This window comes from Drosophila simulans, chromosome 2L (assembly GCF_016746395.2).
Source record: "Drosophila simulans strain w501 chromosome 2L, Prin_Dsim_3.1, whole genome shotgun sequence".
NCBI classification, from domain to species: domain Eukaryota; kingdom Metazoa; phylum Arthropoda; class Insecta; order Diptera; family Drosophilidae; genus Drosophila; species Drosophila simulans.
This window is the reverse complement of record NC_052520.2, coordinates 8,134,864-8,160,692: the sequence shown is the minus strand read 5'-3', so window position 1 is coordinate 8,160,692 and position 25,829 is coordinate 8,134,864. Positions and strand designations below refer to the sequence as shown.

The 25,829-nt window shown below is 44.1% G+C and overlaps 11 protein-coding genes across 20 annotated transcripts; 5 read left to right on the top strand and 6 right to left on the bottom strand.

Annotated features, from left to right (window-relative positions):
• Positions 1-550: 550 nt before the first annotated feature.
• LOC6731459 (cytidine deaminase) lies at positions 551-1,523 on the bottom strand. The gene is made up of 2 exons (XM_002078574.4): positions 1,307-1,523; positions 551-1,135 (listed from the first exon to the last, which is right to left on the bottom strand). Exons 1-2 carry the CDS (start codon positions 1,374-1,376, stop codon positions 693-695), a joined length of 513 nt encoding a protein of 170 aa, XP_002078610.1. The 5' UTR covers positions 1,377-1,523; the 3' UTR covers positions 551-692.
• Positions 1,524-1,661: 138 nt separating this feature from the next.
• LOC6731458 (cytidine deaminase) lies at positions 1,662-2,777 on the bottom strand. 2 transcript variants are annotated; one of them, XM_044923656.1, is made up of 4 exons: positions 2,761-2,777; positions 2,505-2,676; positions 2,258-2,450; positions 1,662-2,022 (listed from the first exon to the last, which is right to left on the bottom strand). In XM_044923656.1, the coding sequence occupies exons 2-4, from the start codon at positions 2,566-2,568 to the stop codon at positions 1,803-1,805; spliced, it is 477 nt and encodes a 158-aa protein (XP_044779591.1). In that variant the 5' UTR covers positions 2,569-2,676; positions 2,761-2,777; the 3' UTR covers positions 1,662-1,802. The 2 variants fall into 2 exon arrangements, with proteins under 2 accessions (XP_044779591.1, XP_002078609.1); XM_002078573.3 differs by lacking the exon at positions 2,761-2,777 and having other exon boundaries at positions 2,505-2,695.
• Positions 2,778-2,787: 10 nt separating this feature from the next.
• Positions 2,788-3,742, top strand: LOC6731457 (transmembrane protein 222). Of its 2 annotated transcripts, XM_016178684.3 has the most exons (3): positions 2,797-2,912; positions 2,979-3,013; positions 3,088-3,742. In XM_016178684.3, the coding sequence occupies exon 3, from the start codon at positions 3,125-3,127 to the stop codon at positions 3,659-3,661; it is 537 nt and encodes a 178-aa protein (XP_016024110.1). In that variant the 5' UTR covers positions 2,797-2,912; positions 2,979-3,013; positions 3,088-3,124; the 3' UTR covers positions 3,662-3,742. The 2 variants fall into 2 exon arrangements, with proteins under 2 accessions (XP_016024111.1, XP_016024110.1); XM_016178685.3 differs by having other exon boundaries at positions 2,788-2,912; positions 2,979-3,742.
• Positions 3,743-3,846: 104 nt separating this feature from the next.
• Positions 3,847-4,453, bottom strand: LOC6731456 (RNA polymerase II transcriptional coactivator). The gene is made up of 2 exons (XM_002078571.3): positions 4,278-4,453; positions 3,847-4,221 (listed from the first exon to the last, which is right to left on the bottom strand). Exons 1-2 carry the CDS (start codon positions 4,332-4,334, stop codon positions 3,946-3,948), a joined length of 333 nt encoding a protein of 110 aa, XP_002078607.1. The 5' UTR covers positions 4,335-4,453; the 3' UTR covers positions 3,847-3,945.
• Positions 4,454-4,621: 168 nt separating this feature from the next.
• Positions 4,622-6,171, top strand: LOC6731455 (heterochromatin protein 1). The gene is made up of 5 exons (XM_016178686.3): positions 4,622-4,789; positions 4,892-5,023; positions 5,087-5,203; positions 5,280-5,400; positions 5,692-6,171. Exons 2-5 carry the CDS (start codon positions 4,910-4,912, stop codon positions 5,958-5,960), a joined length of 621 nt encoding a protein of 206 aa, XP_016024109.1. The 5' UTR covers positions 4,622-4,789; positions 4,892-4,909; the 3' UTR covers positions 5,961-6,171.
• On the bottom strand, positions 5,884-10,578 carry LOC6731454 (tripartite motif-containing protein 45). Of its 2 annotated transcripts, none has more exons than XM_002078569.4 (5): positions 8,305-10,578; positions 7,999-8,247; positions 7,378-7,936; positions 7,176-7,324; positions 5,884-7,123 (listed from the first exon to the last, which is right to left on the bottom strand). In XM_002078569.4, exons 1-5 carry the CDS (start codon positions 9,487-9,489, stop codon positions 6,506-6,508), a joined length of 2,760 nt encoding a protein of 919 aa, XP_002078605.1. In that variant the 5' UTR covers positions 9,490-10,578; the 3' UTR covers positions 5,884-6,505. The 2 variants fall into 2 exon arrangements, with proteins under 2 accessions (XP_002078605.1, XP_039147748.1); XM_039291814.2 differs by having other exon boundaries at positions 5,884-7,072.
• Positions 10,579-11,024: 446 nt separating this feature from the next.
• On the top strand, positions 11,025-15,452 carry LOC6731453 (sodium-coupled monocarboxylate transporter 1). Its single transcript, XM_016178687.2, has 10 exons — positions 11,025-11,162; positions 12,252-12,361; positions 12,419-12,574; positions 12,642-12,801; positions 13,354-13,419; positions 13,478-13,529; positions 13,588-13,655; positions 13,714-14,127; positions 14,181-14,872; positions 14,929-15,452. The coding sequence occupies exons 1-10, from the start codon at positions 11,154-11,156 to the stop codon at positions 15,002-15,004; spliced, it is 1,803 nt and encodes a 600-aa protein (XP_016024107.1). The 5' UTR covers positions 11,025-11,153; the 3' UTR covers positions 15,005-15,452.
• LOC6731452 (metallophosphoesterase 1 homolog) lies at positions 15,264-16,964 on the bottom strand. Of its 3 annotated transcripts, none has more exons than XM_016179774.3 (4): positions 16,455-16,964; positions 15,883-16,387; positions 15,636-15,814; positions 15,264-15,570 (listed from the first exon to the last, which is right to left on the bottom strand). In XM_016179774.3, exons 1-4 carry the CDS (start codon positions 16,871-16,873, stop codon positions 15,561-15,563), a joined length of 1,113 nt encoding a protein of 370 aa, XP_016024106.1. In that variant the 5' UTR covers positions 16,874-16,964; the 3' UTR covers positions 15,264-15,560. The 3 variants fall into 3 exon arrangements, with proteins under 3 accessions (XP_016024106.1, XP_016024105.1, XP_002078603.1); XM_016179773.3 differs by having other exon boundaries at positions 15,264-15,565; XM_002078567.4 differs by having other exon boundaries at positions 15,264-15,814.
• A 290-nt stretch (positions 16,965-17,254) lies between these two features.
• On the bottom strand, positions 17,255-18,874 carry LOC6731451 (chitinase domain-containing protein 1). Its single transcript, XM_002078566.4, has 5 exons — positions 18,503-18,874; positions 18,250-18,439; positions 17,989-18,192; positions 17,518-17,917; positions 17,255-17,457 (listed from the first exon to the last, which is right to left on the bottom strand). Exons 1-5 carry the CDS (start codon positions 18,773-18,775, stop codon positions 17,316-17,318), a joined length of 1,209 nt encoding a protein of 402 aa, XP_002078602.1. The 5' UTR covers positions 18,776-18,874; the 3' UTR covers positions 17,255-17,315.
• Positions 18,875-19,107: 233 nt separating this feature from the next.
• LOC6731450 (probable phosphorylase b kinase regulatory subunit beta) lies at positions 19,108-25,153 on the top strand. Of its 5 annotated transcripts, XM_039291793.2 has the most exons (12): positions 19,108-19,264; positions 19,325-19,476; positions 19,671-20,023; positions 20,084-20,431; positions 20,488-21,036; positions 21,529-21,555; positions 22,346-22,381; positions 22,856-22,960; positions 23,021-23,593; positions 23,656-24,272; positions 24,327-24,599; positions 24,675-25,153. In XM_039291793.2, the coding sequence occupies exons 1-12, from the start codon at positions 19,245-19,247 to the stop codon at positions 24,964-24,966; spliced, it is 3,345 nt and encodes a 1,114-aa protein (XP_039147727.1). In that variant the 5' UTR covers positions 19,108-19,244; the 3' UTR covers positions 24,967-25,153. The 5 variants fall into 5 exon arrangements, with proteins under 5 accessions (XP_039147727.1, XP_039147729.1, XP_016024104.1 ...); XM_039291795.2 differs by lacking the exon at positions 21,529-21,555; XM_016178688.3 differs by lacking the exons at positions 21,529-21,555; positions 22,346-22,381 and adding an exon at positions 21,997-22,011.
• A 145-nt stretch (positions 25,154-25,298) lies between these two features.
• Positions 25,299-25,816, top strand: LOC6731449. The gene has a single exon (XM_002078564.4). The coding sequence runs from the start codon at positions 25,365-25,367 to the stop codon at positions 25,722-25,724; it is 360 nt and encodes a 119-aa protein (XP_002078600.2). The 5' UTR covers positions 25,299-25,364; the 3' UTR covers positions 25,725-25,816.
• Positions 25,817-25,829: the final 13 nt, after the last annotated feature.

The window sequence follows — 25,829 nt, the reverse complement described above, 5'->3', positions numbered from 1 at the left end:
TGAATTTGTATTATCTTTATTAGAGTTCATTAGGGCAAATTAAGAATGTCAGAAAAGCTTGCTTGTTTTCGACGTGGTTTGGGCGCGTTTTGAACGCGGTTTTTGTCGCGAGATCGGTCTTCGTAGTATGTCTTATTGTTTGTATGAACGTCAATATGTCAAAAACTAGAAGCCATTGAAATTGGAAACAAACCTTATAGGTTTGTTTTAAAATATTCCCACTACCACAACGATCTTTCTTGTTTTCACAACTGGCGAAATTTAATCTCACAATAATTTTGTGTTTATGAATCAATTGCAAGTTGAGTGCATATGCACGTCATCACAAATTGGGGCTTTCCCTACAATGAATTCAACACCATAACTTAGCGTTACCAGTTGTCAATCCAAAATTGATATCTCTAATTTATAACCTAAAATTAATTTGATATAATGCATTTAATCAAAAGCGGTTAATCACCGTTTTCTAGAATATTTCACTGTCTTAATCATTCCGTCATTTATATCCCCATTTCCTATTCGTTGATCGAAAAAAAACATTAAACGCTGCTAAGTAGTGTAATTTTCTTTATTGCAAGTGATTAGATTAAAATTATATTGATTAGATGATTCACCCGAGGCAGTAAGGGGTCGAGGAACAACCCTGAACTAGCTCCCTTCTGCCTCTTTTCGGTTCTTGCCTGCAATGGGCGTTACTTTCGATAGGTGCGAAAACTGCTCGGCAACAGATTAAAGATTGAGGTGCACAGGACGGGATCGTCACTCTGCAAAAGTTCCTGCTTTTCAGCAATCCTCGCATCGATCGCCTGGGCCACATAGATGGGTATATCCGCGTTGGCAAACTCGCGTATAAACTGACGACAAACGCCGCAAGGAGTGGTGAATACATCAGGTTCGTAGGCCAAAACAGCACCTGCGGAAAATTCGGTGGCTCCTTCGCTCACGGCCTTAGCAATCGCCGTTCTCTCGGCACAAGAGCACGGCGTAAAGGCGGCGTTTTCCACATTGCAGCCAGCGAAGATCTGTCCATCGACCTTGGCCCGAAAAGCTGCCCCCACTTTGAAGCCACTATATGGAACGTATGCCCGCTGACGCACTTGGAAGGCCGCAGTCAGAAGTTCTTGAATCGACGGATCTGGAAGTCGAAACAATGCACGCCACGCACAAGAATTAAACTTAGATTTTGTCAATGAGAGTATTAATTTTTAACATAATTATTTTTTATATCATAAAAAGAACTTTGAAAAATTGACAGTCGTAAATATTTAAGGATTGCTCTATGATCAATCCCCAGCAGGAATCTTACCCAGACTGCCGAAGGTCACAACCTCCTCATTCTTTTCCGGACGTGCGAAATTTTTTGTCAGATGTGTCATTATAGTTCAATTCTTTTGGTCAATGGAGGCACGCCTATTTTCTTAAATTTTGAATTATTTTTAGCAAGTTGAGTGCGTGGCTCTTTCTCCTTTGAAAGTCCGCTGGCAAATGGACGGTTTGTGGTGACGGCGACGCGCGAAGTTGGCTATGCTGATAGCCCTCTCCGCCGTGTGGTGGTGACAAAAATAAACATTTGGCCAACTCGGAGAGCGCGAGAGAGAACCAGGTATCAGCCTGATAAGCAACGATCGCGATCGCGGAGAGCAGTGAAAAACACAAACAGATGCGGTAGCTTGTATAAGCTATTCAATCAACAAATAACGAGGGGTGGGTTTACAGAACATTACAAACGGGATGTCACATAAACTATTGCACATGGATTGCACCCTGTCCGACTGGGTTGGGCTGGGTTGGGCTCTTCTTTCCTATTTTCCGTTGGCGAAGCTGAAGCCGTTGGGCAGCAGTTGGAGAACGCTGGTGCAGAGCACCCTCAATGGAAGATTGGTTGGCTTAGCGGCGTACAGGGGGATGTCCTTGCCGTTGACGAACTCCGAGAGGAACTGCCGGCAGACGCCACAGGGCGTGGTGAAGCCATTATCCTGCTGGGCCACCACTGCACAAGCCACAAAGTCGCGTTTGCCTTCACTGTAAAAATGTTTTATTTTAGTATGTTATTGGAGAGGATATTAAGGTATGTAAGAATTTAAATAAGAGGGTTCTCAGCGACTACGAAGCTTGGAAATAACAAAGCATTACAGATTTGCTGTCAAGGGTTATCCAATATAAGCTTTACTGTGACTAATGCTTTACTTTCAGTATTTCATATATACATAGATCTCAAGCCATGCGTATGTGACCCAGAGAATATTGACCCACTGACCTGATGGCCTTGACGGCTGCAGTGCGCTCTGCACAAATGCAGGTGGCATACGCCCCGTTTTCGATGTTGCAACCAGAGTATATGGTGCCATCGCTGGTCCTCAAGGCGGCTCCTACGGCAAAGTTACTGTACGGACAATAAGCCTGTTTCCTGGCTTCCGTGGCTGCTAGGATGAGCTCCTGAATCGAAGGATCTGCAGAAAGGACCACAAATTAGAGTGTCGTGGCAGTGTTTCACGACTTCGTACCCAGGCTCTGGAACTCCCGTACATTGAGATCGTCTCTGGCACCATTGATAAACACCTGTGTCATGGCCAAGCGATTGTTAATGAATATTTCGCAATAGAAGTAGCAGCTCAGCCAATAAACAGCACCAGTTCTCACTTCCAACGCAATGGCAACTACTGCAACAGCTGTTCGCTGCAGGGGCGTACACAGAAGTAAAGTTTATGGGGCCCTAACATTGCTGTTCCACAAATGCAGAAACGATTTCGAAATACATACCTAAATAAAATAAGCATTTGTCAGTTTTCGGAGTTAAAAATTTCGTGTGACTATGTATCTACGGTTTCTGGATCCCCTTTTCAGACGCCACTGCCATACAGCATTGCTTTCCAACACTGCCACTCTCTATGTGAATAAATGCTCAGGTAGATGTAAGTGTACTGCGACTGCTTTATTTTCTCCTTATCGTACAATTAAAGCCCAATTCGAATTATTAGCGACTGGTTTCGTTTGCATTACGACCGGAAATACCGTGAGTGACTGTTCTTGTGGCTTCCCCGCACAAATATCAACCTAATACAGTGTAATAATGTCGACAAAACCAAGTCCGCAGCGGCAACAGTCCGAGGACGTTCAGATCTCGATGGCCAGTTCCGGAGGAGGAGTCGGCAGTGACGTTCCGGACAGACTGCCTCCGATCAGCGTTAAGGACCAGCGCTTCCCCTACTGCATCGTTTGGACTCCAATTCCGGTTCTCACCTGGCTGTTGCCCATGATCGGACATATGGGTATTTGCACTTCGTCCGGTGTGATTCGTGACTTCGCCGGCCCCTACTTCGTATCAGAGGACAACATGGCGTTTGGAAGACCCACTCGGTACTTAAGGTTGCACCCCAAGCACATGGTGGGCGGCAATTACGCCTGGGACGAGGCGGTCTCCAAAGCATCTGTGCTCTACGGCACCCGCATGCACAATATCTTCTGTGACAACTGCCACTCGCATGTGGCCACGGCACTCATCTACATGCGCTACTACGACAGCACCGCATGGAACATGATTATCCTCAGCATGTGGCTCTTTGTCTGCGGCCGATACGTCGGAATAGGGGGTTTTATTAAGACCTGGCTGCCATTTGCCATTCTCCTGTCCATCTTCACCATTCTGGGCATCTATTTTTAATATCTATATCTATATCAAATGCTATCAATGTACAAATCTATGTATGTATGATGTCCAATAAAGGATTCATTAATTTATGTATATGTGTGCTTTTTGTAGTCCCACCACATAGGAGATAAGGAAAATACCTATCAGGCAATTAAGTTGGTCATTCATTAATGCTTCAACAACTGTGAAAATACAGATTTTCAATTTCTAGTGTTTAAGATAACGTTTATTCAGTGGATATGTCTATAGTTAGTACATATGGCTACGACTTAGTTTGGCATGTAGATGAACTTTAATTAATTCTCGATCGCGCGGGTGACTTCTTCAGCCACTTCAAGGAGTTTCTTCCATTGAATTAAAGATAGGGAAATGCCCTTCTTGCCGGGAAGAATTTTGCCGCCCTTATCGTAGAACTCTCGAATGTCCACCGATTTGCGTCCGCGGAACTCGTTAATTCGCACCTGGCGAAGACCTTCCAGGGTCCAAGTGGTAGCACCATTTTCGCCCGAATCATTGGGATCTGACTTTGGAGCATCCGATTCCTTCGCCTTCTTGCTTGCCGGCTTGATTCGCTGAAAGAGGTTTTAACTTGTTATACCTAGCTTTGGGGTATTTCTACTGAACTTACATCATCTGGACCGCTATCACTATCTGAAGACGAATCCTTCTTCTTTGTTTTGGGCATTTTTATAGAATTTCCGTAAAACAGAAGGAACAAAACGCAAATTGTCAAAAAATTCGTGAATATTCGCGCAAAATATGCAGTGCTGTGAAACGCGTCGATAATAGTTGTGGTACAACGGATTCCTTCATCGATACATCGACTTATTACAAAATCTTTAAAATCAGTTATTGGCGATCAGTTAGCTTAAAATTATAGTTACGTTGTAAAATTAACTTATTTTTTAGTGGCCAATGTTTTTCTAAACTTAAGATAAAATTAATAGGATGTGCAAATCTATCGATAAATTACAACTAGCAGCCCACGCGTACTTTCGTACACTGTTCGACCGGCGTCACTTTAGAACGCGCATTTTTTTGCAGATTTTTCATTTTGTGAAAAGTCTCCTGGCGACAACACACAGGCTTATGAAAACCAATTTCGCTGTGTTCATAAAGTGTAGATCTTATTTATTCTAGGTGAGCCATGAAAATAGAGTCAACTAAAAATCGTACTTGAAATTGTGTGTGTGTGTGCGGTTGTGCTAATTCTCTCCCTATTTTTTTTTTTGCCGTGTGCAGTATTATAATAAAAAGAAAATGGGCAAAAAGATCGACAACCCTGAGAGCTCGGCAAAGGCTTCCGATGCCGAGGAGGAGGAGGAGGAGTACGCCGTGGAGAAGATCATCGACAGGCGTGTGCGCAAGGGAAAGGTGAGTTTTCCGAACCAGACGTCCCATAATTTTTGGTCCTAAAACGCCATTTTCCACCTGCAGGTGGAGTACTATCTAAAATGGAAGGGCTATCCCGAAACTGAGAACACGTGGGAGCCGGAGAACAATCTCGACTGCCAGGATCTTATCCAGCAGTACGAGGCGAGCCGCAAGGACGAGGTGAGTTCAGTACAGTGCGATGCCAAGTACAGTTGTGATTGCTGGGATTCCGTTACATTCTCGTTTCGGTCCGTAGGAGAAGTCAGCGGCCTCAAAGAAGGATCGACCCAGCAGCAGCGCCAAGACCAAGGAAACTCCAGGACGCTCCAGCACTTCGGCGTCCACAGCAAGCAAGCGAAAGTCCGAAGAACCAACAGGTAAGAACGAAACCTATTCGGGAAAACATTCCTAGTTTACGGAGTAAGCTAGGGAATTGAGTGTACCTACAAATATTTTCTGTACACTAACTTTTCATTTTGCCGCGCAAATTAGTATAACAATAAGCATCGCCTACAGTATCCATTGGCATTTAATTGCCCTTGTCGATTAAACTGTAGTCACTTATCTCAAATTTCGTCCTGCGCAAGGAAAAGAGGGTCTAACTTTTGACAATCAAAAATACCAAAACGCACTGTATTAATTACTTTTTTGTTATTTTATTTATTTAGCGCCCGCTGCCAATAAATCAAAACGTACCACAGATGCGGAACAGGACACTATTCCCGTTTCAGGATCTACCGGATTCGATCGCGGCCTGGAAGCCGAAAAGATCTTGGGTGCCTCCGATAATAATGGCCGCCTGACATTCCTCATTCAGTTCAAAGGCGTGGACCAAGCAGAAATGGTGCCCTCCTCTGTGGCCAATGAAAAAATCCCACGAATGGTAATCCACTTCTACGAAGAACGCCTATCCTGGTACTCTGATAATGAGGATTAAACAGTTGGAGCATCGAGAGAGCGAATAAGAACGCTTATACATTTAACGAAAAATTACCTACTTAGAATTATAGCTCCTTGCAGGCGCTTTCAAAACCACTCAACAATTCTTGAAGCATCGGACTTATTTCCATTAATGTCCATCGTCAGTGTGTGTATTTATAATAATTATTTTCAATAAATAAACAAAACCCTTGTTCTGCCGGAGCCTATAGAAGTAACTTTTATTAGCCACTTTTTGGTCAACGGTCAGGATCTGACGCGCGCGCATATGGTAACCATATGGGAGAATTTAATTGGTAATTCTAGAGGAAGAAACACAGTAAAGGATGGATGTTGTAACCATAGCAATCTGGGATTATTGTGTCCACATTGTGAACGTTGGCTCGTTCTATTATATTAGCTGGAATGTATGTATTTTGCAGGTAGAAAAGCGATTATTTTGAAGTATCTTTGTTGTTTGAAATTTCACAAGATGAACAAACCAAATGACGAAACCATATGTTCATTTATTCGTTTTAAAGCTGTACATCTTAATCAATTAAATTATGAATTAAGCAGTTTGTTGGCCACATTGCATTCCGAGTTCTCAAGGACATTACCGCAGCAGGACCAGTGACGTCTCCCTGGATGTCCAGCATGCCCATGACCGCAGCCACTATATCCAGGCATGCGACCCTCACACGAGCACATCACGTTCCGGTTGCCCTTTCCGGAACAGAAGGAGCAGCAGTGGTAGATGCCCGTATGCGGACGAACTTGTCGCGCCTGAAAAGTGAAAGGACCTCCCTTGATGGGCCGGTCGTTAATGGTGATCGTGAGAATCAACGTGCCCTGGGCATCCGGGGTGAAGGAGATGTTGTAGGTGCCATCACGATTGTCCGACACCTCCACGGGTAGAAACTTGGAACTGGAGTCCTTATACTTCAGCATGCAGTTGATCTCCAGGCCACCGTGGCAGAGGGAAACCCCGTCGGCATCTCTAGAGTGAAGCAGAAGATCCGCTTTTTTGTGGAGGCGAAGCTGGGAAAATCCCTCCCACTCCAGGGTGCATAGACCAGGCTCCACTACCTGCATGGTGATGATGCCATATAGAGGGATATCGCGCTGGTCCTTTGTCGACGGAGCACGGATTTTTGGAAGGAAGTGAAGCGAGTCGGATATCTGGGTAAAATGGTTTACTTTATACAATAAAACAAAAAATGCGGTAAACTACCTTGGGATCCACCGGCGGCTTAAATTGCTGACAGTACTCCAAACGCCTTAGAAGTATAGTCACATAACTCAGAATCTCCACATCAGCACCAATCTCGCACAGCTCTTGGCTAAATCTAACCGCATCCATGGCCTGCTGAGTGCGTTTCTCTACGGGACTACGTCAGATAACTAGAGCTTTAACCAAATGGAAAATGTCTTACCCAAATCAAGTTGCTGCTTGAGCACGACCTCCACTTTGGACTCCCTGGCTCTGCTGATTTGCTGGAGCAGAGTCTTGCGATGTGCTGCCAGGGCCTCCATGTACTGCTGCATGTACCGCTCCACTTGAGTCTGGATGTCGTCACACCTGTCGTTGATTCCACGTGCTATGGCATTCAACCTTTCGATGGAGTGCTCCGCATATTGACAAAGGGGACGAGTTTGCTCCGTAGCTTCTTTGAGTAGCTTACCCTGATGTCCAATTGCCCGGGATATGGTCTCATGTCGATGGCCTTTATGAAGGAGCACCAAACAGTCGGTGCAGGCCAGCTGACGGCAGTTGGTGCAGAATGCCTTCAGCTCAAAGTTGGTATGGATTCCGCATCGTAGCACTAGTTTGCTACTATCTCCCAATCCCATCTGCTGTTGCTTTTGCTTCCTGGCGCGTCTAAGCTCCAGGATGCTTCTCATTCGATGGCTAGCGGTGCTCCTTTGCCTTTCGTGTGCCTCCTTGCACAAGGTGCAGAGGTTTAAAGTGCAGCTTATGCAGTGGTAGGTGGCCTGGAAAAGATTATACGCTTTTAGACAGCCTTCAAATCACTTAATGACTTCGTCCCCCTTACGCTGATCTCCTCTGTGCAAAGAGAACACCAGACCCTGGAGATTACATCCTCCCCAGCCTGTAGTCGCAAGACCTCTATGCGTCTCACTAGCAAGTAGTTCTGTGGAAGCTGACGTACTCCACCTAACGGAAGATCCGTGGGATAGTTACAGGTATGACACCGGATGCAGCGGGTGGATACCTCGCTCGCAAAGCTTCCGGTGAATCGGGTGCCGATGGAACTGGTCGATCGCTTTCCTTCACTCTTGGACTATTCGAATAAATCGGGTTTTATTGGATATAATCTCTTTGTGTCTTGCTATCTTACCCTGATCACTAGGCGATCCATGGACTTCTTTCTTCTCAAAGTAAAACTGGAACCTCGCTGCCTGGCGGATGATACTGTCGCAGTAAGTTCCGCACTAGATCCACCCATCTCCGATCTTAGGCTGTAGTTCGAGGGCTCCTCACTGCGAGCTTGATCCTGTTCCCACAAAGATTCGTCCTTAAAGTTCTCACTGACCAGACATTGGAGACAAAAGGAATGCAAGCAGTGCAGTGTCCTGGGATCAGTGTAAACATCCAGACAGATGCCGCACTTGAGATCATCTGTGAAGATTACGGTGCTCTCGGGAGGGGTACTCGGCCTCAAAGTAATGCTGGGTGATGGTGACACGGGGGGAGAGATTGCGGGAGATCGTGAGGGACTCCTGGTCAGTGGTGAGGGTGCATCGAAGATCTCTGGTCTTGGAGTCAGTGCAAGCAAAAGTTGAGGTGGCATCTGCACCTGGGGTAGAATAGTGTCTGGAGTTGGAGGAGATACTCTCAGCTCCGGAGAAGCCTTCAAGCTGAGTAGCCTCTTGGGATGCAGTTGCTCCTTTGCTTTTATGGGCTGTGCCACCGTAGCATTACTGGCCTGGCTGCTGCTACTACTTTGTACGGAAACGGAGGAGGCACCGCTAAGTATGTTATCCAACAGGGATTCAGGGGAAGTAGAGCTACCTCCTCCAGCCAAGCTGCTAGTAGGCTCACTGCCACTGTCCCTATCCTGCACACCGAGTTCGACATTTGATAGCCCTGATGACCCTGCAACCTGGGCAATATTCGACAAGCCCAAAGTCCTTGACCTTCGGATGGAGCTCTTTGGTGTCAAGCCCGGTAGCTTTGGCACTGAGGGGAGATGTATTTTCGAAGTCACTTCGCTCTTTGGGGCAATGGCGAAGCTAAAAAGCTGTGGTGCTGATTTGCGACGCACTGCGTCTGGTAAGGGAGCAGTCTGTAGATTATTTTGCGAAGTCTGCGAGTTTTTTCGTAGGGAAATTTTGGCAGAACTCAACTTTATCTTGAGTTTCCCTAAGGATGCACTGGGTGGCACAACTGGAGGAGGAGGTGGGCTCGGGACAACCACTTCCAGATCCCCTCGGATGCGTTCGTAATCCATTAATTGGCCACTCTTGTTTCCGTTACTCGTTTTTCGCTTGAAAGCGATTTTCGAGCGATTTTCCTTGCTCATGCTTCCAGATTATGCAATCCTGCAGCTCGGACTACGGATTCGAGGCAATCTGGAGCACTACCGCGTGTTCCCGTTGCAATTGGGACTGAAACTGAGACTGGGTCTCGGACTTGGTTGCTGCCTAATCCAATTACATTCCTCATTGGAAACCCACGGCGCAGTGCGAGTGCGAATGGTGGCAAAAGTCTGACACTGACAATTGTGCAATTATCTGTTGTGGTTGCTCATTCTAAATAGTTCTTTCATGACAACCTGTCACTTGCTATTGATTGAATTTCTGATTTTCTGAATCCAAAGAGGATTTCGTGGAGTGATGGGTGGGAGAAGATAAGGAACGTTTCAACTTCCCAGTAGCTCCTAAACCCATGAAGTGAAACTCTAGATGGACCCGATGTCGGTAGTGAATCAATTATTTGTTGGTAAATAAAAGTCTTTTTAATTTACCACCAAAAGGGAGTGTTCAAATTACTTTTATTTCTAAATGGGGCAATGGAAAACTTAGGTGTGTAGTTTACTACACTTTACTCGAGCAACTGATATGAAATCAATTAGAAATACTCTGGCATATAAAATAACAGAATGCATAATAATTTCAATATCACAGATACTAAAGTCTCTGCTTTGCTTGAAAACCATAATTTAATATTAACCTAACTATGTGATCTTAAAAGTATTCGTATAATAGTGGTTTAAAAACAGCGGATAACAACACTTGTGTATTTTTTCATCCGAATGCAACTCCCTGCTCCAAACATCCGTTAATAGCTCCATTAGCTGATCGAATGGTCAAGTAACCGCTTACATTGACATAACACATTGAGGTTTACAAAAGCAACAGAAGCTTTCTCTCCCATCTACTCTCGCCAAAACCCCCACACATTTACAACACTCGCTCTTTTACTCTCTCTATACGCAATGGGAAGATAAATGGGTGGGAGAGGGAGCTTTTCGAGCGCAGTATTAAGGGGTATATTATGTTCAAGTTACAGATAATACCTTTTATCCAGAAAATATCAGGTGTATTCCCAATACCTGAGAGTCATTTATACATCTATTATATATATACTATATATTTATTGGCTTCTTGTTCCGTTGTATCTATCTTAAATATCAAGTAATGGGTATACTTTGGTCGGTACTCTCCCTTCTAGCTGTCCCACTTGTTTTTGTCGAGCAGCTGGCCCAGTGGCTTTTATTTTCGACTCGCTCGCAGACATCAGTTGCAGTTCGGAAGCGGAATCGGTTGATGTTGTTGCTCCGATTCGGACGTGGAATATTTCGCTTTTGTACACTCGTATTTTCGACTTCAAAGAATCGGGCAAATCGGGCGCACAGAACAAACCTGAAAAACTTTCCCTTGCGTTTCTGAGTTTTGATTTAATGTGTTGTGCTCGGTTCCATGTGATTAACTTTGTACGTTTATAGAACCCTTTTTCAAAAACCAATGGAAAAACACGGAATCCGTTGAACCTTTGTGCCACAAGAAAATTTTCATTACGTTTCGCGAAATTTGTTGGTAGTTTGCTCTTTCTGGCCGTTTATCGTGCGTTGCTTTGCTGTTGATTTCCGTGAGGGACGCGCACTTTTCCATTCACCTCCGCTGCTCCAGTTCTGGAAACCACCCCCACCATTGTAAAGCCTAGCGTTTGCCGGTCCCCAACAATATGGAAGCGGTACGTATTTCGCACCTTTCGCCGGTTCCAAACATTCAGAGCTATTTAGGAACTTTCGAGCGGGGATGAGCGGGGGACCCGTCATCTGGGTTACAAAGTCCAAGTCCAGGGCGATAATGCTGCTGCTGCTCGAGATATTGCGTAAAAGGTTGAAGTCTCTTCTCTGAGATTCGATCGGCTCCAATTGATCATCCAGTCAATGAACCTAAATCGCAGACGAAAAATTACTAATTTATGCTAAACACCGTCTGCATCATTAGCTATGAACTTAGAAAGTAAAAGTAAGAAAGAAGAAGTTAGAAAAAAAAAAACATATTTTGCTAATAACAAAAGATTCATAATCTAGAAAACCAAAGCTGGATAATGTCAAAGTCTCTAGAACGAGTTATTTTGCCAAATATGCCTTTGATAATAATGCGAATACATATGTATTAATAAAATGTTTTGTAATTTTAAAGAGATTGCTAAACATGTTGAATAAATAATACATGGGGAAATGGGTTAAAGTCTGTGGCCCATCGAGATTGGCCAGACCGCTTTGATTTGATATTTGATGAATAATAAGCAGGCACCTGCTGATAAGACCTGGTTCCCATAACTCCACATGGAGAATTGTAGTTGTAGGGACTAAAGTCCCACTTTTAATAATATGATTAAGCTATGGCATTTTGGAAGAGCGAAACAAACTGTTTAAAAGCAGATAAAAATGTACTGTGGGGTAATACATAAATAAACAAAGCGAGATAATTGTTATTTGCATGGATTTGCTAACTTTTTATACCTAGCTTTTGAGAAAATCTCTTACCGTACACAGTTGGTACTTTAATAGCTAGAGTCTCATTTTCATTTTATGACCCATTTAAGACCAACTATAGCAATTACAAGTATATGACCAAAATCCCAGACGTGCGATGATTATACGAATTCTGAGTTCATTTCGCACACTTGTTCTTACAAAAGAAACAAATTAAGTTTCTGAACTTCAAAAACCACCTGATAGAGATTGTCACTGCCAAGGAGAATCACAACAAACTTAAACTAAATCATATAAAGATCATAAACTGACCCGAAATGCACTCTTCTCTTCAGGTGGCAAAGAAGGGCATGGAGGACTACAGATTTGGCAGTGTGGACTATGCCGTTTTCCTGGGCATGATCGTATTATCCACCAGCACGGGCATCTATTTCGGGTGCATCAAGTGAGTGACCTTTAAACAAATCCTCGGAATATTGCCAAACAATTGTTGTAATTACAGGAAGAGCAAGGTGAAGCTCGAGGAGGCGGAACCCACTCTGCCGGCGACCACGCCAGAAAGGCGGAAACACGATTTCGGATCGGAGAAGATGAGCGAGTATCTGCTCGGGTCACGCAATCTGAAAGTTTTCCCCGTTGCCATGAGCCTGATAGCCAGGTAGAGTTGGCGATGCGATACCATCCCCCCAAACATGCTTGTATAATCTGTTCCCTTTTATTTCCAGCTATATATCGGGCGTTACCATACTGGGCACTACCTCTGAAATCTACAATTATGGCACGCAATATTGGTTTATAGCCATCGCAATAGTGCTCCAAGGCATCGCCGTCTCCTACGTCTATATACCAGTGTTCTCGGCTCTTCAAGTAGGCTCTTCCTATGAGGTACGATACTCGTAAATTCTATAAACTGATTTATACATTTACAATGGGTCAATAAGCTTATGGTAACAGTATATATAGCTTAAACTTTTAATTGGGTTTAAACTGAAATATTCATTTAGATATAACTAGCTCCTCAACAGCAAAATACTCACCATTTCTTTCAATGACGAGTTGATTAAAATAAAAGATAGACAAGTTCGTCTGTAGTGGTTGTTGATAAGAATGACAAACTTTCTAAGATGTTTCCGTCTTCCCCCTTTCACTCCGTCACTTCTGTCCAATCAATGAACGGCGGACGTAGTGAACACTTTAATTAACTGGGAATCGGAGACCACCCTCCTCCTCAAGTGGAATTTCTTGGACTTTGCGCTCGCCCACTTGTTGCGACTTTTTTCTGGGTTCCAGCGGTTCGATATGATTAATTGCAATGTGGTTTTGCTGCCACTTGACAATTGTGTCGAGCAATTAGTTTTCGTTTTCGGTTTTTATGACGTTGGTTTTCGAATCCTAAACGCAAGTCATTTGAATTATGAAATATAATATTGCTTTCAGTACTTGGAGATGCGCTTTCACTCGGTTGTACGGAGTATTGCATCCTTTATGTTTATTCTGGATGAGGTAAGTCAAAGCTCAAGATTGAACTACAATGTTATATTAATTGCCGATCCAATTCTAGATTCTGTTTCTGCCTTTCATTGTGTATGTACCAGCTATAGCTCTGAATCAGGGTAAGCTGCATTTGTTAATTGTTTGAAACACACCTTTAATCTTTCGGTAATCTTGCAGTATCGGGCATTAATCTCCATGTGATTGCAGTGGTGATTGTGGTCGTGTGTGTTTTCTACACCTTTGTCGTATGTTTTAGAGAGTTTCATACCTATGTTTTTTTTTACTAATGGCGCCTTTTTCCAGGGTGGAATCAAAGCAGTGGTCCACACAGATGCTTGGCAGGTGCTGGTCATGTTCCTTTCCGTTCTGGCTGTCGCTATTTTGGCCACTGTCTATGCAAATGGCTTGAATGTCCTTTTCGATGATGCTGCCAAAGGTGGCCGATTGATCTTTAACAATACAAACCCATCGCCCTATGTACGGCACACTGTTTGGAGCGTTCTGATCGGGGGATTCTCCTACTGGACCTCATTCAATGCCGTCAACCAGACCATGGTCCAGCGATACATGTCCCTTCCATCGCTCAAGAAGGCTCGCGCTTCTATGGCCATTTTTACAATTGGCGTTGCTGCCTTCGTCTCTGTTTGTTGTTATGTGGGACTGCTAATCTATGAGATGTACAAAGATTGTGATCCTCTGAGTGCGGGACTAATTACGGTCAGTAAATAGTGAATTGTTTTTGAACTTTACTCACTTCTATATCTTTGCAGCACGACGATCAGCTACTGCCGCTCTTTGTCGTCCAGAGTGTGGGTCACATTTATGGTATGTCTGGTTTGTTTATAGCTGGAATATTTGGAGCTGCCTTGAGCTCCCTGTCTGTGGTTCTGAACTCAACGTCCTTGGTAATTCTGGAGGATATAGTTCGCGGCTGCTTCAAGATGCAACCAAGTGAAAGAGCCTCTACCATTCTGGTCAAGTCCACTGTTATAGTTCTTGGCTTGGTGGCCCTCTCACTGGTGTTTGTCCTGGAACAACTGAGTGGAATCCTCAGCATTTGCACTTCAATGACGGCCATCGCAGCTGGAACCACTTTTGGCCTATTTACGTTGGGAATGCTCGTTCCCTGGGCCAATACTGTAGGCACTGCTGTGGGCGGAATTGCAAGTGCTCTGCTCGCCGGGTGGATATCTTTTGGAACGCAGTTTACCATCGCAGCTGGCGAATTGAATTCCCAAAAGCTTCCCGTATCCGTGGACGGATGCGTGGGCAATGTAACGCTTCGGGAAAATATATGGGTAGATGAGGAGCAAGTTTTCCCACTGTACCGACTGTCCTACCACTGGATAAATCCCATTGGTGTGGCCACAGTCATAGTGGTAGGTGCACTAGTCTCCCTTGTGACCAAACCCACAAATATGAAAACACTAGATCCGGATCTAATATCACCAGTGATTCACAGGTAGTTTTTGTTACAATATGTTTAACCTCTGTTATTAAACCCATACTTTTTTCTAGATTCCTTCCAAAAGAATGCTTCAGTGGTCGCAATCTCCATGCGCAGGCGCACAAAAACCTCTTAAACGTATCCTAAAATAGACGAACCAGAACTTCCCGTGCCAAACTAAATGGAATTGATCGAGAAATCGTGGTCCTATACCTGTGGCATTGAATTCCACACCCTGTTTTGTTAGCATAGTTTGTAGTAGTAGTTGCTTTGTGGTAGTTACCTTATAGATAGCCTAGTCTAGTACAATGTGATCCAGATATTGGGAGACACAAATCGAAGTACAGGAACCTATGAATCTGCATCTCAGAATACAGAGTGCACAATCATTAACGTAATATAGTAATTGTATTATAATATAGCTTTATTTAATTGTTCTGTTTGTATCCGTTCTTTACTTTCCAGCCTTTGTTCAAGCATTATTTTTTTTGGCATTTTCGATTTGTAGTCAGCAGACTGTGTCTCATTATGTATTCCGTTTGACTTTACAAGCATAATGTCTGTGATAAATTCAATAAATAGATCATACATACTATCCGAATTTTGTACACCTAGAATATAGTTAAGCGATTGCAAAGCAGCAGGAATGATATGACCTCTGTCTGGATCTGGATCTGGGATCTGAGTCTGGAATCTGGCGTATCTAGTCTAAACTAAGCCCCAATCAGGCGTAAATCACAAAAGAGGATGTGCCTTGTATAGGCATGCTTATACATACTAATTAACCTTTCGATGATCTACAGCCGATGACTGTCTTCTTCTTTGGATGCACTTTCGTAGCTGGAATCCGATGACAATTAGGCAAAGGATGCCAGCACTCAGATAGCTATTGTAGACAAACTGCTGTGGTAGCATTTTACATTTGGAAACCACATAGTCATCGGGGGTTATAGTGGCCTAAAAGTTATAGCATTTTAGTACACGTTCGAAGGGCTAACAATCGTAAGAGCAAATATAATACCCACCAGCATAAAGCTGGGATTAACTTTGTTTCGCCAGCTGAACGAGGCCACCGTGTACTCATCGATGCCCAGCCGATTTACACTGTGACAGAAATGATGTGAATGGCCGGCGAATGCCAGCCTTGGCTTAAGCAGCTCTCCCAGCATATCCGTGGCATCCTTGGAGAGCACATGAAACCGCTCTCGGAACGCCTCGATGTACGGAGCATCGTGCTCCTCGCACATGGTATCCGAAATGCGGTAGGTGGGAAAGTGCTGCAATAGAATCGGCTGGCTGTACGGGTGCCGCCTGGTGCGGGCGCACTCCGCCTCTAGCGGATACTTCATGCAGTGCAAAGTCCGCGAAATGTTCTTCAACTGATCTTCGGCCTGGGTGCAAAACATGCAACCATCACCTTCCATAGCCATCGAATTTATCACCACAAAATGGATTTGCTTAATGGTGTACAAATTGACCGATGAGTTGTTCAGATAGCTCTCAAAACGTGACATAAAGAAGGGATGCATTCTGGAAAGCACACAAGAGCCCGGTTTAATAAATATCAGGGAGTATACATAGTCTCTTATTGACTTACTTGTAATGGAAGCCCACGTCATGATTTCCCGCGACACTGATGAGCGGAATTCCCGGTGGTAGGTGGAACATCTTCAGGTAGCGCCACACATATTCCTGGAACTGCTTGTCGCTGACCATGTCGCCCTCATCGAACAAATCGCCCAGGACGAAGACCACGTCGGGCTGGAACAGACGCGATGCCGCCTGAAAGGCCCGCGTCATGTGCCACTCCCGGTAGAGCTTGTCCAGCCAGTGTCCACGATGCGGTCCTAGCAGATGCGGATCCGCTAGAATCATTGCCCTAAGCGGATCGTCCACATACTTCTTTCGCTTTATCTCCGGCCACTTGCACTTTTGCAGCACCACAAAGTCCGCCACATACTCGCAGAAGATCAGGGCGCACAGCACGATCACAAAGCAGGCGTAAAGAAAGCGCATTTCAGGATTTCCCACCGGCTAAAAAAATAATAACAAATTTATTCTAGAGCTAAAAAACCATTAGCGATAGTATCGTTTTAAATATTCGATAAGTTAAACAGTGTTGTCAAGCGGCTGTCGGTTGACAAACAAATTGGCGCCTATTTCAAAGTGGGCTACTAAAATTGTACAGTGGAAAAATTTAATTTATTTTATATATGTATATAATTAATTTGTTGCTAAGCAAGCAACCACATTTCGAAAAATAATTATTTTGAGTTGCTACATGTTGAGCAGTAACACGTTTGAAGCTAAGTTTGCAGAATGACACATAGGTGGCGGTCAAACATTTTCCTTTTTTGTAATAAGTTACACAGTTTCATTGGTAAGAAGCATTATGGCTAATATATAATATCCTTTATTTGGAATAGGTATTGTGCATTGCATGCTGCTTACAGGCTAACTAAAAGAGATCGTAAAAATAGTTTAGGCCTTGGCCTAGTTCCCAGATTGAAATGCCAGTGCCCAGCTCCTGGGCGAGCTTTATTCGCTCGTTTATGGAATAGAGTGTGGGATAGAAGACAATGTGACGACCGTCATCGTTTCTGAAAGTAATGACAATCATCAATTTAAACACTTTGCACACGCTGCAGTAGAAAACTCACTTGATTTCAAAGAAATTTTCCACATCCCGCTCATCGAAAGTTAGGTGCTTCTTCACATGCCGGACCAGATCCAAGTACTGGGAGAAGGTGATGGGTCCGCCTCCATCGGGCGTGTAATCATTTCCGTACATATTCAGTCCCAACAGAATTTTAGCCCGCTTAGCCGTCATATCAGCGCAACCTTCTGGAGCTATTGTCTCCACAGCCTTACGTACGAAATATAATGGTGCATTTGCTCCAGGACGCTGCACGCTAGAGAAGTCGTAAGTCATCAGAGAGAAGGCGTATATGTGCTTGAACAGCTTGTCCATGTGCTTTTCTCCGAAAAGGTGGCCCGTCTCTTTGCGGAAGGGAGGAATGACCAAAATGAGACGCAGCTGTTGCTTTTGTAGTTCTTTGGCTAAGGGAAGTAAAATAAATTTAAATAACAAATAAATCTAATAAACAAAGGTTTTAAACTATTAGGCTCACCCATTTGCAGAACCAGAGTGTACAGAATTTTATCATCTATGCGTCCAGCTAGCTGGGACCACACCTCCAGGACGAGTCCATCGAAGCCATTATCCTTGCAGCACTTGATCAGCACGTCGTTGACTTTCGTCCTCTCCTGGGCGTCGCTAAGCAAAAGCTTAATGTCCCGATCAGTGAAGTGATCGAATATAAAACGGGGAAAAACTGAAATCCAAAGAACTTAAGTTTAGACTAACGCCAGCGGGAATCATTCCCCAATACCTTTAACCGTTCGCTGATTGTGCACCTGTTTACCCTTTCTCCGGACATCGGTCAGCCAACCCGCATCGATGTCATGGGTTCCGGCTACGGCATAACGATCTCCCTGCTTCACAATCTGCAGCCAAACCGGCGAGATAATGTCGAACTTCTTGGCAAAGATCTTGGCCACATCATAGCCATGCGAGTTCCACTACAAGCAAAGTAAGCAATAGATTACACATGCACAAAATGTGAGAGTATGTCCTCCGCTTACTGGAGTCACATAGCCCAAGGTGGTGCCATTGAAGCGTCGCAGTCCCGTCTCCTTGAAGTACCCGCGATGATTGCTCACGATATCCTTGGCCAGGGGCTCGGGACTAACCAATCCCAGATCGAAAACATCTTGGTCTTGCGGACCGCCACGCAGAGCACTCTCCTTGGTCTTGCTCTTCGATTTGTGGCTGTCCGGGGCGAGGGTTCCGCGTACAGAGGTCAGCAGGAGAAGCAGGAGAGCGAGGCGGAGCAGGAGCGCATCAGGCGCACGCATTTCGACAGAAGGACAATCAGGACCACAGCATAAATCGCACAAAAACAAATCGCATACAAAAAAAAAGCCGGCAGCAAAGTGACCATAGCGTACACTAAGCGGCAAACGGCATCAGAGAGTCTAAATGGTCACCCTAAATTGGTAATTAACAGTGCGCTTCTAAAATTATATCTATAACATGATTTAACATTAGATTTGATATATTTATATATAAGCTTAAAATTATATCACCGAATTATTTCAACTTCAAACCGAAAACAGAACATAATTTGTTTTTTAATTATACCCATCCGTTTTAAATCACCCGCTCTGATTTTAACGATTGGTCCACAACAATCGATTTTAGCTTACAGCATTGCCAGATCGCAATGAAAAGCTGCTCAGCTGTTAGAAGCGTTTGACTTTTTTTTGACTTTGATACATTTTCTTAAGCGCAATTGCAATATAATTTGCAATTGCTGAAGAAACAATGCGCGATGTGCCGAAATCGTAAGTAATGAAGCATCGAAATTAATCCCAGATTAATGGAGAGGATATTTCAACTTCCAGTCTCGGTCTCTCGGTCACAACTCCAGGCGGCAGTTCGGGTGCTCCGGACAGTGGACGCCACAACAGCTTGGAGGAAATCAATCTGGACCAGTTCCTGAAGACGTCTAACTACGAGGACACGGTGAAGCAGCTGGACATCTACTATGGCATCGGTGAGGATTTATATAACCTTGGAGTCGTCTTTGGGGCGGCCAATTAAGCACCAATTGACGGCGTCTATTAATAAGCATCGCACATCGCGAAATGTCGACGCCCCACACTTGATTGTAAACAGAATCGTTTGTTTATTTGCATAGCCAATTAAGAGGCGATAGCCGGGTGAATCTAATACTTTCTCTTCCCTTAGTCAAGCGTCAACTGCTGCGCTACCAGAGTCCCATCACCGGTTTGTTTCCGGTGATGAGCACCGACCAGTTGGTGGGATCCGTGCGAGACAGTGTGTATTGCGCATCCGCCGTGTGGAGCTTGTACCAGGCGTACAGAAGAATCGACGATGACCGCGGAAAGTCCTACGAACTGGGTCAGAGCACTGTGAAGTGCATGCGAGGCATTCTGGAGTGCTGGGTCAAGCAGGCATCGCGGGTGGAGCTCTTTAAGCAGCGCCAGTCCAATCAGCACGCACTGCACAGCAAGTTCCAGCTGCACACCGGAGAGAAGATCTATCCGGATGAGTTTTACAATCACCTGCAGATCGATTGCGTGAGTTCTAGGGGATTTCTTATCGAAGAGTTTTAAAATACATTAAATCTCGTTCCCTAGGTTTCTCTCTATCTGTTGTTCCTCGTCCAGATGATAACCTCTGGCCTGCAGATCATTTACACCCACGACGAGGTGGCCTTTGTCCAGAATCTAGTGTACTATGTGGAGCGCGCTTATCGTACACCCGACTTTGGCATGTGGGAGCGGGGCTCTAAATATAACAATGGCACCCCGGAGATCCATGCCTCCTCCATTGGCATGGCCAAGTCCGCCTTGGAGGCCATTAACGGATGCAATCTGTTCGGCGAGAAAGGAGCTTCATGGAGTGTTGTCTATGTGGACATTGATGCCCACAACCGGAATCGCAGTATTTTCGAAACCATGCTGCCCAGGGAATCAAGTTCAAAGGTTGTGGATAATTTTATTTGTAATTTGCATCATTTAATTTAAGTTTGTACTTTTAGGGAGTTGATGCGTCACTGCTGCTCACACTTTCCTTCCCAGCCTTTGCCTCGCATGAAGATCGCCTGGTGGAGCAGACCAAACAAAATGTTGTAAATCGTTTGCGCTGCAAAATGGGTTTCAAGCGCTTCACCCGTGATGGATTCCTTAGCAAAAACGAGGACAAATCACGACGCTATTATCACTCTGGCGAGCTAAAGGAATTCGAAGGCCTGGAATGTGAATGGCCGCTCTTTTTCATAGCCATGATTATCGATGGCGTGTTCAAGAATAACAATGAACAAATTGAAGAGTTCCAAAACGATCTGAGGCGCTGTTTGCGTACTGATGTCAATGGAGATCCCGTGGTGACAATGTACTATGCGCCGGATGGAGATGGCTCCTACATGCGTGCTCCATCGCAATCGCTGTTCCTGTGGGGACAGTCCTTCTTTATCATAGCCCAGCTGCTGACCGCAGGACTCCTACACATCAATGAATTGGATCCAATCCGCCGCTACTTGCCAAGCTATAATCGGCCCAGAAGGGCTGGTCGTTATTCGGCTTTCCAGGTGAGTTGGGATCGGGATTCTTGCAGGGCACTAAGCGCTATGAAGTGTTTTCTTAAATTGTGAACCAATGGCAAAGCATTTTGGATCCGAAAAGGTTAAACATCGTTTTATCTGAAAGATTACAGAAGTAACGAAACTATGATTTCTCCTTTTGCCATTGGAAAGACATTTCATAGCGTCGGTTTAAAAGGGTTCCTACTTGCCTATCTGGGAGTTTCCGCTTCTGCCGCCGCTGCCGCTGATGAGTTTTGTGTGTCTGCCGTGTGTGTCTGCGTTCGATCTCAATTGGAATACTTTACACATAAGTTGTTTTTTGCCTAAGTACATTAGATGGGTTTAGTTTATAATTGGCTCTTGATACTTAATTCTATCTACATCTATTCATTCTCTACTACCAACCACTACCAAATACTACTGCTACCACACGTCTATATATCCAAAATGATCAAAATCAAATCCCAAATTGTATTATAATTGGTTTCGTAAAAACAGGGCAAAGCTATTGACGAAAAACACAAAGTAAGTAGATGCCCTGCTGTACCAGCATATTTTATTGATTTCAAAATTCAAAATTATCTAAAACCTAAATTATGCGTATGTGTACAAACTAAATTTTGCTTTTTAGACCACAGACACATTAGCACAAAAGATCACCACCTAGCTTACATTGTGGCTATTCATGTTCGGCAAGACACACTGATCGAAAATATATAACTATGACACACTTTACGATCAAATCAAATCACACACACCTACACTATAGAAATGATTATTTGCCTATTTTCAGTATGAATTATTATTTCTGTATTACCGTTTTATTTGTATATAGTGAACAAATTCTTTTTGGTATCTAAATCAAAAGTTTTCTCTCTACTCTTTTCGGTTTCTTTTCCTCCTTATATACCTATCAATATACTGCATATTTTGTTTAAAAAATGAACATAAACACACGCTCTATAGGCTAAACCGGGCACTGTAAGTAATTGTCACCAGACGTTGGGTTTATTTACGTAGTTTGCAGTTCCTAATTTATGTAATTAACTCAATGACAGCATAAGCTTGATTTGGCTTGATGTTTCAAAAAGGTGCTAACACTGGGAATTCGCATTAAAATGTTCTAAACAACGATCACGCCTTCCAAAGTGCAATGCATTCTTAATTTCAAATGTTTTTCGGGGCAGCGATTACAAATAAAATGCCAAGAGACAGCAGCTTTGCTTGAGCCCATAGAAAATGTTAACAACTAATTAACTGCAATTGCTAAATATCCATATGCTCCTCTACTAAAAATTCCGCATTGTGCATAAAGAAACCACGCATACCTATAATATTGGATGACAAAAAGGTAATTTTTGGGTCGAAATTTTTGGTTTTTTGAGAGAGGCTCTTAATTTTGATTAGGAACTCTAATCGGCAAAGATATATCAATTGGAAATATCCTAAGCAACCACGATTATCTATTCAAATTAGTACTTGATCATGTATGATAAATTTTTCCAAATTCAATACCAAATTTACTAATTGGGGTTTCAAAGTGTAAGATATTATAAAATTCTAATACTAGTTTGGCATGTTAATATCCTCAAACTGTTACTTAAACTCTCCCAAATCCCGCACTTTTACCCCTCTGCTAGTATTCCCCTGATCCTTTACTCAATTTATGTTTACCTTTGTGTGTTTTTGCATTTTGGCATCTGGCTAGTCCAAATTTTCTTGTCATGTGATTAAAACCCAAGAATATTGAATTGGCCTCATGCATCCTAACATATGATATTGTTAGAAAATGCATCTTCTAATAATACCTTGGTAATCCTTACAGGGCACAGCCACTGATCTTGTGGTGCAGATTGTCCTGATTGCCGAGTCCATGCGACTGCAGGCTATGATGGCCACCTATGGCATTCAAACACAAACCCCACACGAGGTAAGTCGAGTCATAAATTGCTTATTTTCAAAGTACTAATTAAACCTTTTTTTTAATTAGGTGGAACCTGTCCAAATCTGGAGCTCTACAGAGCTCATTAAAGTATATCAACATCTCGGAGTTAACAACAAGGTTGGCCTGTCCGGTCGTCCATCCAGACCGGTGGGTTCTTTGGGCACCAGCAAGGTGTATCGCATCTGCGGCATGACCGTCCTTTGCTACCCACTAATCTTTGAGGTCTCCGACTTTTATCTCTACCGGGACATGGCTCTACTAATTGATGACATCAAGACAGAGCTACAGTTTGTGGGCAAATACTGGCGGCTGTCGGGCAGACCGACAGTTTGTCTGCTTATTCGGGAGGAGCACATGCGTGATCCGCAATTCAAGGAGATGCTTGACCTGCTGGCCATGCTAAAAAAGGGCTACTGCGATGGCATGAAAGTTCGCATTGGTCGTCTACAGAATCTGATTAGCAGCTCGTGCATCGAGCATCTTGACTTTATGAACCAAAGTGATCTGACCGACAACGAGAATGCGTTCTCGCAGATCAACCATGAGTACATTGGCTACCAATCGCTAACAGATGTTCCCAAAGCTCTGACATATGTGGAGGAAAAGATTTCGGTTGCGGTAAGTATGCTAGTTGAAACAATATTTAAGATCAATAATTTACATATTTATAAATTTTTCAGCACTTCGATACCAAACCCACGCCGGATATCATCAACGCACTACGCAGTACGGATTCCATTTACTGTTTGTGCCAATTGTGGGGTATTATTCTCAACCGCGAGGGTCCTCATTTCGAGGTAAACGGTCTGAATGTAAACACGGCCTTGACGCAGCTATACCACCGCGCTGGTTCCTTGCGCTACTGGCGTGCCGTGCGCTACTGCTCTTCTCTTCTTCACCACATTGTGGACTCCATTAGTCCATTTATCACCACTGTGTTAGTGAATGGCAAGGAGCTCACAGTGGGCATCATTGGCCAGAAGGAGACGGTTTTCGACAAGCCCATGACGCCGGCGGAAATTCAAAATGTCATGTACACGAGTGTCCAACCCTACGACGTCATCCAGGCGGTGTTGCAGCAGGAAGTGGTTCTGTATTGTGGCCGTTTAATAGCCACCAATCCATCCATGTTCCGTGGCATATTAAAAATTCGCATTGGCTGGGTGCTGGAGGCCATGCGAATCTATTTACAAATCTCAGGACAACAGAGCATTGATGTGGACAATCTTTCGCCCTTCCAAGTCCGCATACTTCTTCAGAAAGTTTTAACCGTCAGCGAATGGGCTGTAGAAGAAAAGTAAGTAATACAATTATATGTTCTTAGAGCAACATTTAAATATATTTTTATTAGGCTTACTACCCTACAACGTCGTCAACTGGAGGGATGCTTGTGCCGTGTGCCAAAACATTTCTATAACAAAATCTGGGAAATCCTTCAGCGAACCCCACAAGGCATTCTGACCCAGGGTCATCATTTGCCAGCCACGCCCACACTAACCAACATGAGCCGCGGCGAGTTGACCTTTAATCTGCTGGTCGAGGAAACTCTGATTTGCATTGACCGCCCGGAAAGGCGTCAGATAACCGTGGAGCTTTTGTGCATTGTGGCCACCATTCTTAATCGGTAAAAAATACACAATTAGTCAGGATGTTTGAGTTTGATTTGATCCATCAAATGATTATCTTTTGTTTCTTTCAGTAACCCCGAGCTGCACTTTAAGCAAGCTCTAGACTTGGACGGCATCTTGGCGGAAGCGTTCGCAATGTACTGCAAGGACAATAACATACAGCATCAACCAAAAGCAGAGCATGAGCAGACCAAAAATGAGGATCTCAAGGCTTTCTATTCGTTGCCATATTCCGAGACTACGGGCTATTTGGCTCGCGCCGCGGTCAACAAGGTTTTGCAGGGTGGCATCTTCTCCACCACTGAAGAGGATGTTCAGCTCGATGGCGATCGTTTGCACGACGACAACTGTAAGGTATCCTAAGCCGAGGAAATCCGGATCTAGATTATGTATATAGCACAGTTTGACATATCTTCGTTGCACTGACCCACCATTAGCTCGAATGTTGTAGCTATTTTATTCTGTTATTCTTATTTAACTTGTCTCTCTGTGTGTCCCTCGCCGTTCGCCTAGTTCTAAATTAAATGTTATGTATATTTTGTTGCAATAATCGAAGGTGTTACATGGCCGAGTGTTTGATTAGTTAATAGGTCAATAACACTGGGGGTGGAAACCCGAGCAACTGAGCCCTAACCTCGCTTAAGGCAAGCCGTATTGATTTTCGCCTCGACTTATGTCACTTGTCCACGGCTATAAAAGCTCTTCGCCGATTCCTCACTCGGTTTACTTGACCAGCAGTCGTCGCACTTGAATACCACACCATGCGCGCTCCAGAGTGGATGAGCAATGAAGTGGCGCGCCTCACATCAAGGCTCGAGCGCTACAAGCCAACGGGCAGTGGATACAACCGCATCCAGTCGATTCGACTGTCCAAAAGCGTCACCCAAATGCTGAACAATCCAATGCCTTCGGCACCAGCCGCTGCCACCGCCAGATCGCAGCCAGAAAGCACCTTCACAACGCCGCGACGGCGCGGTGTCCTCAGTCGCACTCAATCGGAGTGGGAGGAGGTGTATCCTGTCGTCAAGTTCAATCGCCAAGGGAGCAGCGAGAGCGACATGAGTGAGGATAACGAGCTGCGGTTCACCCACTATAGAAACTGTGCCACGCGTATTCCCTGAGTGGATATACCATCTTTAATCTTTTTTGATAATCTCTAAATTTGTATAAGAATTAAGTGAAAACAATAAAACGACAAATACTCCAAAATCAATATACTTAGTTTT